We start from the raw sequence: 12,327 nt of genomic DNA on the forward strand, positions 1-12,327 counted from the left end.
GCATTGTGATACTTAAGATTATTATCTGACTTTCCTGGACACCAACAAAAAGATCATTTTTTCTTGAATTGATCTAATAATAAATGGACTGAAGAAATCATCAACCCTAGACCACAAAACTACCTGGCAGACACTTGTTTGATCCCAGAACTAAGAAATGTCAGTAAATTATTAAACTATGATAGTACTGTGGTAAGTAATTCAGACATCTACAGATATTATGCTCTTTGCTTTTATTCTCCACTGACCTGACGACCTCTTCTGCTACATTCAAAGAGACATTCAATTTGACAAATGACTAAGCCTACGTAGGATTGGTAAATCGTACATAATATTGTATCTATTCAAAATGGAATGGGTGTGGCTCTTGAAATGTTAAATTTTGAAATGATCATTTTCAGCATTGTTTCCCCTTACTCATGAGGAGGGAGAGAATATTCTTAAATTTGCAGAATCCGGCATTCTGTCTTTTATAACCTACTATAAATACACATGGTATGGTTTAGGATAACCATGTGATTACAGAATAGGCATTAAAAGTTTCTACAGAGAAAATGGTTTATCAGTAAATTATGAAATCTGCATTTCATGGAAGTCAATTTAATTTTCATTTTAGAGTTATTGCACACATACTGAAATTCGGGAGGGTGACAATAGAAAAGACTTGATATAAATAACGTTGTGGCAAAACCAAAGCATGGCTCCTTGAAAATTCTACCATCCAGCCGTTGAGCACAAGTGTAAAATTTAAAAAAAGGCAAATTAAATTTCATGCAAAAGTGAAACATAGTCATTTACAAATGGTTATTGAGCCATCTAAGGTTAACCACTGTGCAAGTAATTACGTACACTACATGAGAGATCATCCTGTTAAAGAGAACAGAGAGATTTTAAAGTAACAGACTACTGGTTAGACATTTTCTGCCAATTAACAATCTAACAATTGTAATGAGATAGTATCTACAATCCTACAATGCAAGAGTTCTCTTCACAAATAATACTTGAAACTTGTTAAGTTACTCAAGAAACAAAGTCTTCACAAGAAACTTCGATCTTTATTTTGGAGTAGAATACTATGGTCGAATCCCTTACCTGATTTATATGAGTTGAGAATTATTGTTTTACTATTTTTTTTTTAGTTATTTTAATTTCTATAATAGGCCACTAAAGCTAAGAAAATAGTTTCTTCCAGTCCTCTCTGTTCTCATCTTTTTTCTTTCCAGTAAGTTTGACTGGTTTTATATGTGTGTTCGCTTTTAGACAATGACAATTATATAAACTCATGATATAGTACATTAACAGTTACATTTTTTCATCTTTAGCAAAAAGCAGTTTTTTGAATATTTTTTTAACTGCTGAGCACCTGAAGAATTTAAATCCAAAATCTCTTAACACTTACAAAACAAAATAAAAATAAAAATCTTTTGTTTAATCAAATCTTAACAGGTGTTAACAACTACAGGCCAACCTACAACATTCATAAATGCCATACACAGCCAAGACTTTTTAAAAATATGTATTAGTCAGAAACTAAACTCCAATATTTCGGTACTTAAATAAATGGCCTGGTTTTTGTTGGTTTTTTTGTTTGTTTGTTTGTTTTCAAAACTGCTGTGCTGATCATCCATCAGTTTCTGCTAAGTGCTTGGAACTCTTGAAAATCAGGCTGCTCATTTAAGCATCTGAATATGCTTTCTGAAACCTAATTTAGGCTCCTGTTTTTGAAAATACTGGCTTTTATGCCTAAAGATTCCTCTGACATGCTTTTTTTCCTGCCATTTTGTTTCTAGTTTTAAAATTGTCTCTACTTCCTATTTTTCCCTTCATTGCCTGATTTCCTTTAGAACATAAGCTCTTGCTGGTTTTATCTGTCTGCATAGTGTTATACTTTCTCAGTTCATATCTATCTACCTACCTACCTATCTGCGTGCTTAAACTCTTAGCCAGTAGCTGACCATGGCAATAAATCTAAGCCAGAAAGTATTTACTCTAGCAATTCCATTGTTCCAAAGACTATGGAAAGTTTGGAATTTTCTTTTTATGAAATAGAGACTTGTGTTCAAACTTAAAAATAAAATACATAGCTTTCCCAGAAGAAAAATCTAACAAGCTAACTAAACCCAATTCAGTGGAAGAAGAAAAGAAAGGAAGCAGAACTACAAATCACTCCTTTCATGCGGAGAGAAAATTAAATGTGTTTCCATAGCTCTGACGCTGCAGAGCAAATCTGACAGAAAATCTAAGCAGAGGAAAGGCTTGTAAATATTACAGAGAAGGCACAACCAACTAATGATACAGAGCTCTAGGATTCATGGAGAACCCTGGACCACATTCTGAAGATCTAAAGGCATCTATGAAGAGTTCCTTCCTTGGCCCCAGGACATGATGTCATTGTTTGGAGGTCTGCAGGTGCATTTGTAATACTAAGCCCCAGAACCCACTACTGCCTGAGCACAAAGTCTCAGCTGTTAGCTGAGGCTGTAGAAGGCTCAACCTCTGTGGCCCAGCTACCACTACAGGGAGACAGAACTCCACACTGAGTAGCTTACATACACTACTACCCACTCCTTTAAGGGTAATAGAAGCCCAGAACTTGGGGCCTGGTGATTCACAGGGCTCAGGGCACCAGTTGCTACCACTTAAATTGCCACAGAAGCACCAAGCTAGAGTGTCATGCTGTGTGTTCCAGGCAGCACTAAGGGGAGGGCACACTCTAAGCAGCGCTGTGGGTGGCTGCCCTCAGACCAGCCCCTCTGCACTTGGCCTTGCCCCTTCCAGGAGCATGGAGCCAGGTCCTCTTCACCCTGCCCAGGCACATAGCATATACAGTATTAATCCCTGACTCCACCCTCTAATCTTCTAGCCATGCACACTGAGATCTCAAAAAGTGTTTTGCTCATTGGACAGAAAGATGAGGAATCCTACCCAGTGACCCTCCCTTTAAAGTCTTTTAAATGTGAGTATAGATATACAGCAACCGATGCCACAGACATACCCATGATAGATACGGGTCTTAGAAAGGAATTTCCTAAGAAGAGTATTTCTTAGCTTTAAAAGACTGTTACTCTATACCAATTTTAAGATTAAAGTCAAAGTGTATCTTACCAAGCCTGTTTTATTAAAGTTTTTATTCTAATTACACCAAATACAGTATACGATTATTTTTAGCAAACAGTTGTTAAATTCCAAACTGAAAAATATGTCAAGATTTATTTCCTAAAATACTCCAGACCAAAATTATTCTGCACATTAAACAGAAAACCAAAAATGGCTCATTTAATTATTTAAACGATATAACTTGCCTTTGGAAGTTCTGCATCTGGTCTTCTGTGAGACAATAATTTGTAGGTGTTCAGGTTGTTTTCAAAGCTCCTAAAAAGGAAAAATAATGTTTTCATTATGTAATTTTTAAATTCTTTGAAAGAAAATGTGTTTTTGTGACCAATAAGGATCAATCGATCTACCTATCCAAATAAATATTAACAAGTTGCTAAATTTGGCACTTTGCATCCCAAAGTCACACACATTATAGACACTGGAGCTCTGATTTCACAGAGGTGATTTATAAAGATGAAAAGAGTTATTATTATAGGTCTTACTACCTGCTAGTATCAGACAAGATCCTTGCTAAAAGCACATACAAGGTCATATACATTTTTTTACAATCAGAAGTGATTCATTTAGTGATGGAAGGAGGACCATTCTCCTACTGCTTATTTTTAGCCTGAACATGAGTAGTTAGAAAGCAGCACGATAGCCAGACTTAACTGTCAGACCATAGATGAGAAAATTCAAAGCCAAACACTACTGTATTTTCTACAAGACATTTGCAATAGGAAGCTTCACTCTTACTCCTAACGAACATGAACGAGAGCGCAAGTTTTGCCTCACAAAAACTGAATGGCCAGATACGAACTTACAGCAATTAAACTGGTTCAATAGGTGCCATTAACTAAGCAATGACCACTTCTTATCTGTGGAAGAGAAAAGGAAACTAAGGATTTTAGTTTCGGAGATGCACTTTCTTCAACAGAAGTTATTCTTCTGAGCTGGGTGAAATTTTGTCAAGGGATGGAGACTAATAGGTATGAATTCACCCTTCAATAAACATAAGCCCCACCAAAGACAAAAGGAATGTCTTAACCTTCCCAAGAGCTTTTGCTGAGTATTGCTTTCAGAGAGATACAGCCCAAAGGAGCAGCTGAAAGCACCATGCCTGACCCTGGAAGAAATCCGAGTAGAAGTTTTGGGGTTAGAGATGCAGGCTGACAAAAGCGCTTTTGATGCTGTGAGCAAAAGAAGCTGTTTTCAGCTATTTGATTCTATCTGCATTCAGAGACACAAGAGCAAATACATTCTTTATAAGTAACCAAACTGCATCGGGGAAATACCTTTCTACTATCAATCTCTATTCCCAACTGGAACACTCAGGGGGCCCCAAACTCTGAATAGTCACTCAGGCCAAAAGGGAAATATTGTTGAACTACAGAGTAAAAAATAACAAAGACAGGAAATTAAAGTTACAAAGCCCAGAACTTTACAATGTTATCTTGGCAACTACTGGAACCTAATAGAACTTAGGGAACACCTATGTAGTACACTGGAGTAGCATACTGGTAATGTTATTTATTTATAAAGTCATTGAAAAATGTTAAGGGTAATAACTTATTTTATTCCCTAATGTGCTTATCTTTACTGTATATAAATTTACAACTGAATATACTAACTTACATAAGGAAAACATACTTGAATCAAAATCACAGTAATTTTCCAAATTCAGACATTTAACAGAAATAATAGGATTTTTTGGGAAAGGGGAGGAGAAGGAACCTTACATCCATATGAAATAAATAATGTAAAAACTGGAAAGATAAAAATCTAGATCTGTGAAAATAAAATAACACTGAGAATGTCACTAATCCCTATAAAACAGGCAAAGTAGTATTACAGATAGGTAAGGATGTATATTGTTATTAAACAATTTGTTTCTCCCATATAGGTTAAATCTCTCTAGTCCTATATCCTTGGGAACCTGACCAGTGCCAAACCAGAGAATTTGCCAGATCACAGGAGGCCAGACCACCAGCATTGTCTAGAAGCATTACTAACACTTCCATTGCTTACTGTGCTCTCAAACAACATTTAGGGGTAAATTTGATCTAAATATCAGCACAGGACATAGCAAGCCAGTACTGGTGGCTACAAACAAACTGTATGGAACCCCGGTTAACTTGACCACACCCATGATAAGTAGACATTCTGCTAACTAAAATCATGCCAGATCATGGATGTTGCTAGACCAGAGATCACCAAATTAAAGAGGTTCAACCTGTCCTTTCACAAATCCTTAATAGAGTTACACTCTTTTCACAGTAATCTAATGCTACTGTATTAAAACAACCAACTACCTTTGCTAGGCCTGCCTACCCTAGTACACCACATATTTGATTCAAAATTTTATACATAAGCAAACTTTCAGTCACTAGCTCTATCAATCGTCTCAAGGCAATCCCTGTTGATTCATTCCTTCCTGACTCTAGACTTAAATATCAGGATCAAAGACCATGTTGAGTCTTAAAGCAAACTGCAGCTAATTATTGTTTCTTGTGTCTGAAAATTATAGGAATATAAACTTTTATTACTGTACTTTCTAGGTTACTCCTCTGAAACTCCCTCTGCCGGTGCAGAGTTAAAGATAAGCTTATGGACTCAGTGGCTGATTGACACAGGATCAAGCAATGAGTCTCCCATAAGGACAGAGTCTCAATCTCTGGTGCCACTTTAATTTGAATACAACTGCTAAGAGGAGGAGTCAGCTGAGGGCTGCCCTCTTGCTAACTGAGGATTCCTGGATAGTTTGTTTGCTGACAGGGTTCTGAAGTGTTTGAAAGGATTGAGATGCTGCCCTTTCTCACGCTCTGAAGAGTTCACGTGATACACACAACTTACTATGGTCACACCATAAAGCCAGCCGAACAATCCCTGACAGGAGATCAGAACAGCATGAGTTTTAATGTGTGTGCGAATGAGCAGAAAATGTTAGGATGAAGTCTTACTTTTGAAAGTTTGTAACAGGAAGAAAAGAGGGAAAGTCTGTATAAGGAATCCAGCAGATTCACTGTCTCAACGCTTTTAGTTAGAAGTTTTTCATAGTAATCCCAAATCTATCTATAACATTTTACCCTGTTGACAGAGTGTTTTGTGTGCATTAAAGGTGTGCGAACTAAGAATATATGGTACTCTCTCTTTGAAACTGACTAGGGACTATTACCATCAGTTTATCAGGGTTTTACATACTACAGCCCCAATGCTTAACTCTGAAATGTTTTCTGAAAAATCTTGTCAAGATTGAATTATGGCCTGTGCTTCAGCAATGTGTTAAGCTGAGGTGCTGGAGAAAGGAGAGTGGATAGTAATGTTTGAGCTTCCCCAGGCCCAAGTTCATCAACAAAAAGGCAAAGTAATTCATTCTCTCTTAAAGCAGATAGATGGGCTCAATTTTATGGGTACCTTCCACGAAGTCTCACAGCCTCACAAAACTTTCTTTCATCCATTGCTTTCTGTACTTCTTGAGTCTTAAAAATTAATGAAAAGAATAGGTTAGTAAATTAAAGACTGCACTGTAAATGGCTCTTTTCTGAAACAGCACTGCTATTTGTAATACTGAATTTAGAAACTGATGCTTGATTTGTTGTATATCATGACCTGTAACACGCTGGCATTTTTGTACTTTTTTAAACCAATTCTGCAAAGGACAAGGTGGTTTGAGGGTGGGAGAGAGAAGATTGGCATCTAAAACAGCCACAGAAGGAGAATTTTATTTAAATGGGGATAAACGCTGAATAAGTTTGGAGGACGAAATCAGATTTATTCAAACAGGCTATAATGGAGATTTTGTAATCAAAGAGACAGGGTGCAAAATGAAAGATTCAGATGAAACTGAAAAACAATACTGGTTTCCAAATCTGAAAAAAGCAGCAATATTTCTTTGTTGGACTGCATTTAACAGTGATTGTCACTAACACAAATGCATAGTAATTATACACAGCAGAGACATAAGAGGTCATTAGTACTAAACACAAGTTAAGTGTCCCATTCACATGTTATATCTAATAACAGACCACTGATTGTTAGAACACTTCGCTACAGTTAATGAATAAGTGTAAATTGGCTCTTCTCCCGGAACTCACCATCTGCACACACTCCATTAAAGGCAGACGGACAGCCTGGTTCCCAGACAAGGACACAACACAAGCAGGAGTATCTGGTGTAGCCTCTAGAAGGGCCAGTACAGCTTCCACACCCATACGGCTTGCCTGAAAATAAAAAAGAGAGAGAAAAAGAGATGTCTGTGTGTTTGGGGGGACCCTCAGAAACACCACAGAAACAGAAAAGTACCCAAGATCTCTCTTTACATTATTAAAACTTCTTGATAACTGTGATCACAGCTGGTTATGTTTACTGTAGTGCGACCCAAAAGACAAGTTAAGACTACTCTCACAGCTGGCTTGTAAAGAACACTGTATAGCCAGGTTTTGATCAGAGCTCTTCTAAAGGAAATAGGATTACTAGTAAATATGATTATTAAGTACATTACAAAGAAGGTTATTCTTTTTTAAATCTATCTACCTACTTATATGATCCCTACGTGCAACACCTATCAGCAGTAACTCTGCATGGATACATGCACGCTCTCTGCAAATCCACAAACTATACCTTTCATTAATTTAAGTTGGTGACTGATATACAGCACTGCAAGGATGAGTAGCAGAAGCAGTCTAAAAATAGATGTACAGTATAAACTACAGTATAAAGGAATACTACTTTGGTATGTGATTATTTTTCTGACATTTATATACTAGAGTGCCCCCTGCCTGTGGCAGGCCCTGCAGGGCTGGAGCAGCTAACCCCCTAACCACAGCTGCTCCAGCCCCGATGGGTTAACTGGAATGAGTAAGCCTCACCCGTTAATAGTGAGGCTTATCAGTTAACCAGTTAAACATTCACATCCCTACTAGCTAAAACAATTTTTTTTACTATATAAACTGTGTCTATGCTAGGCGAGTACGTCCACGTGGCTGTGCTGGTATAGCTATAACTGCAAACACTTTCTAGTGGATACAAGGCATTACACGATATCACTCCAATTCTAGGTACTTTATATATTGATGTACTAATCCATATGGGTATGTCTACACTACCCTCCTAGTTCGAACTAGGAGGGTAATGTATGCATACCGCACTTGCTAATGAAGCCCGGGATTTGAATTTCCCGGGCTTCATTAGCATAAGCGGGGAGCCGCCATTTTTAAATCCCCGCTGCTTCGAACCCCGTGTAGCGCGGCTACACGGGGCTCGAACTAGGTAGTTCGGACTAGGGTGCCTATTCCGAACTACCGTTACTCCTCGTTCCACGTAGACATACCCTATTTGTGTGTAACTTCCAAGGTTATTTTGGTCTACTTACAGTGATGTCTATAATAATAAACTAGAACCGTGGTCACTAACCCATCGATCACGATTGACTGGTTGATCGGGAAGCCCTGACCAGTCAATTGTGAGGTGTTCGGGACCCCCCCATTTCCCCTCACCCTGAAGAAGCGCCACTACCTACCTCCAGCAATGGGGGAGGTAGTGCCAACTTCCTGCAGGGTGGTTGGAAGTCCAGCAGCAGCGCGCCACTTCCAGGGTTTGAGGAAGTGCACAAGCTGCTCCCCTTCCCCCAAACAACCGGCGCCGAACCACAAAGCAGGTCTGTGGTGTGCCGGGTACTCTCTGCGTGGGAGTAGGTAGGAGTCCCCAGAGGAGGTGCAGGCCGGGGCTTCCTTTCTCCACACAGGGGAGGGGGAGGAGAGGTTAGAAGTCCCATGAAGAGGCGCACACCCGGGCTTCCCTCCTCTACAGGGGGGAGGGGTCCCCAGAGGAGACACGCTGGGGCTTCCCTGTCCCCTGCAGCAGAACCCACTGGCACCCTGTCTCCTGACCTTTGTCCCCATTGGCACCCTGTCCCCTGCCACAGAACCCACTGGCACTCTGTCCCCTGCCCCCCACTGGCACCCTGTCCCCCGCCCCAGCACCCACTAGCACCCTTCCCCAGTACCATGTCCTCTGCTCCTACCACCACAGTTGGGGCCACATTAGTGGGGGGGGGGGGGGGGGGGTTGGAGGAGTTATTTTTTTGCATCTCACTTGTATGGCTCCAACTGACTTTTCTGTGGGTCAGTGACCCCGACTCAAAACAGATTCCCTGCCCTTCTCATAAATAAAGACAATGCTGAAACTTTTTGTGTTTGACATAATATTTTATTTAAAAATGAAGCCTGGCCAACAAATCCCCAAATGGGGCCAAGCCCCCATCTGGCGGCAGCATTATAACACTCGTATACCCCCCCACCCCCGGACCCTAGATCTGAGCCTATTATACACTGGAACCCCCTATCCTGAGCGTCTCACATCCCCAAACTTCTGCAGCCCCACATCCTCAGTCTTTTGCCACAACACTCCTGCACCATCCACACACCTGCAAATCTGCACCATCCATACACTGCCCATCTTACTCACAACCTCCCTGCCCTGAGCCCCTCTAACCCAACTCCTGCACCCTCACATCCACAAGCATGTGGCTTGCTCAGTACCCCTCACCCCAAAACTCCCTATCCTGGAGCCCTCTCCCTGAGCCAGCATCCCCTTCTCCACCTCCTCCTGAATCAAAATTCCCTCCCAGACCGTGAACCTCTCACCCCCTTCCCACACCCACACCCCTCATTCCCACCCCAGAGCGCATACATCCTGTCTCAACCCAATGAGGGTATGGCTAGACTGCACGAGTTTTTCCGGGATTCCAGAGGTATCCCGGAAAAACTGTTCTGTGACCAGAGATGCATTTGTTCTTCTGCTTTTTTTTTTAGCAGAACAGCAAACATGCTCTTTCGGTAATCCCTGTATTCCTCGTTCCATGAGGAATAAGGGGGCTTCCAAAATAAGGAGTTTTTCGGACATTTGGCCCAGTCTAGACAGAATCGGAAAAAAAAGTGGCAGTGTAGCCAAACCCTGAGTGTGTATAAGGGCTGGGAATGGCAAGTGATAGAGAGGAGGAGAACAGAGGGTGGGGTGTCAAGGCGTGGGTGGGGTTTTAGGGGAAGGATGGGGCGGTAGATCTTGGCTTGTTCTGACTTTTAAAAAGTGAACTTGGACGTAAAAAGGTTGAAGACCACTGAACTAGAAGATGGCCCCTAGTTAGAAAGCACTTATGTGCATAAATATTGATTTCAGTGGAATGATTTTGGACTTGATGTGATTGTCAAATTGTGGATTAAACTGCCCTCCTACAGAGAGCAGCAATGGAACCAGCAAGGAATTAGGTGCCAGGAGTTACTAACAGGCAAATCTGGCTTTATGACAGTCTCTTTATGAAGCCTTGGATCAGGGGTCAACAACCTCTGGCACACAGCCCATCTGCTGGTGGGCTGCAAGATATGTTGTTTACATTGAGCATTCGGAGGCACACACACTCTCCCCAGCTCCCAGTGGCCATGGCTTGCCTTTCCCAGCCAATGGGAGCAGTGGGAAACTGCGGCTAGCATGCCCTTGAGAACTGTGCAGCTTCTCACAACTCCCATTGGCCAGGAACGGTGAACTGCAGCCATGGGAATTGCAGGGGGCTGTGCCTGCAAACACTCTAACAAACTGCCTCACCTCCCACCAGCAGATTACTCTGATGGGCTGCATGCCAAACATTGCTGACACCTCCTTTGGATAAAGCACGTTACTTCTCTATTGCTTGAGTTGGGGACAATAATTACAGTTGGTTACTTTACAAAAGAACTGAGGGAATTAATGGGTTTTTGTAAACAATTCAAAATGTTTGAATGAAAAGGTATGCAGAAGTGGAAGCATGCTGCTGCTATTGTTGCACCATGCACTCTTCCAGGGTTTGCAGGCATCATCAGAGGTTCACTCACCAAAATTCTATCAAAGGCTGAAGGAGTGCCTCCTCTTTGAACATGACCCAGAATGGTAACACGAGTGTCAAATCCCAGCTGCTGAACCACAAGCTGCAAAGAATTTCAAAGTGTAAGTGAGAAATAGAAAGTATCAGCATCACTACAGCAGTTTCATAATGCACACAATGGGAATACTGTAAGCATCAACAGTGGTGACACAACTAAGGAATTTACTTAAGTCTCTTTACAGCTAGGTTAGGAATACTAATCTCCAGACTCCCACTCTGAAGGAAGGATTGTGCAATTTAATAATGGTAAAGAAGTTGTTTTGCCTACAATGCTTTAATTAGAGAGAAGCCTACTGATGCCATTCATTTAGTAACAAATGACCACTTAGAAAAACAAAAAATATATGATGTCCTTATAAAAAAGTCAAACATCACAATTAGAAGTCTGGAAAAAATAGTCTACTGCAATAGGGTTTCTTTATAGCCATCTTATAAAGATACAGTCTAAATATCTTGGAGTAACTGTGCAATTACACCCCCTGTGGAGGCGTTTAGTCTTACACAGATTTTCTGATTCACTGTCTTTGGCTAATGTCCATGAACAAAAAGGAGGTATAACAATTTGTACCAGAAATGATAGGCTCTGCCAAATTACATGTTGATTTTTATCTCTCTCAGTAACAGTAAAACTTGTGCAGCTTAATAGCCTGATGTTTTTATTAGGGAAGATCACAGAGAATGATTTTATTTTAACTGAAAAAAGTACATAAATAGACAAAAAAGAAAAACATATGTAGTCATTTCCTGCCTCTAACTACATTTTCTTTCTGGTGCATTTATTCATCAGTAAAGGTCAAGTTCAGGCTCATTAAAATAGGATCATTTGTCAGAATCTCCTCTGCTCCAGTACAGGTTGGACCTCCCTGGTCTGGAAATGTCAGAACTGATCAGTCCTGAATGAGACTTTTCCAGACCAGGGGAGGTGTTCCCTGCCACCAGCCCCGAGTCACATGGCCCTCTGCCTTTGGCCCCCTCTATTCCCACCCTGCTGCCTCTCCCCACCCCCTCCCACTCTCACCCTGCCCAGCCAGGCTGTCTGCCCTGCTGCCATTGGCCTGCCATGGGTGTTGCAGGTTCTTCAGGTCCCAGCCCTGTGCTTCCGCGGTTCCCTGGCCCCATGTTGCCATGGGCAGCCAGGTACCCCTGGCTCTACTGCGGGCTGTCAGGGTTCTCCTTCCTCCAGCCCCATGCTGCTGGGGTTATCCGGCCTGGCCCTGGTACTTTTGCGGGGACTCCCAGTCCCACTGCTCCCAGCCGGGCTGCTTGGCCTCCTATCATTAGGCTCCCAGGCTCTCTGTCCAGAAGCATTCATGGTC

The 12,327-nt window shown here is 41.3% G+C and overlaps 1 protein-coding gene across 3 annotated transcripts in view; it reads right to left on the minus strand.

The window, feature by feature from the left end:
• The window catches only part of PFKP (phosphofructokinase, platelet), a 93,910-nt gene that overhangs the window by 32,992 nt on the left and 48,591 nt on the right, over positions 1 to 12,327 (minus strand). For all 3 annotated transcript variants that reach the window (XM_075922711.1, XM_075922709.1, XM_075922710.1), the window contains exons 9-12: positions 10,962 to 11,054; positions 7,191 to 7,316; positions 6,511 to 6,575; positions 3,303 to 3,372 (exon numbers count right to left, since the gene is read on the minus strand). In XM_075922711.1, coding sequence (XP_075778826.1) covers positions 3,303 to 3,372; positions 6,511 to 6,575; positions 7,191 to 7,316; positions 10,962 to 11,054 — 354 coding nt within the window. The remainder of the gene's footprint in view (positions 1 to 3,302; positions 3,373 to 6,510; positions 6,576 to 7,190; positions 7,317 to 10,961; positions 11,055 to 12,327) is intronic.

The sequence above is a fragment of the Pelodiscus sinensis genome, chromosome 2 (genome assembly GCF_049634645.1).
Source record: "Pelodiscus sinensis isolate JC-2024 chromosome 2, ASM4963464v1, whole genome shotgun sequence".
NCBI lineage: Eukaryota > Metazoa > Chordata > Testudines > Trionychidae > Pelodiscus > Pelodiscus sinensis.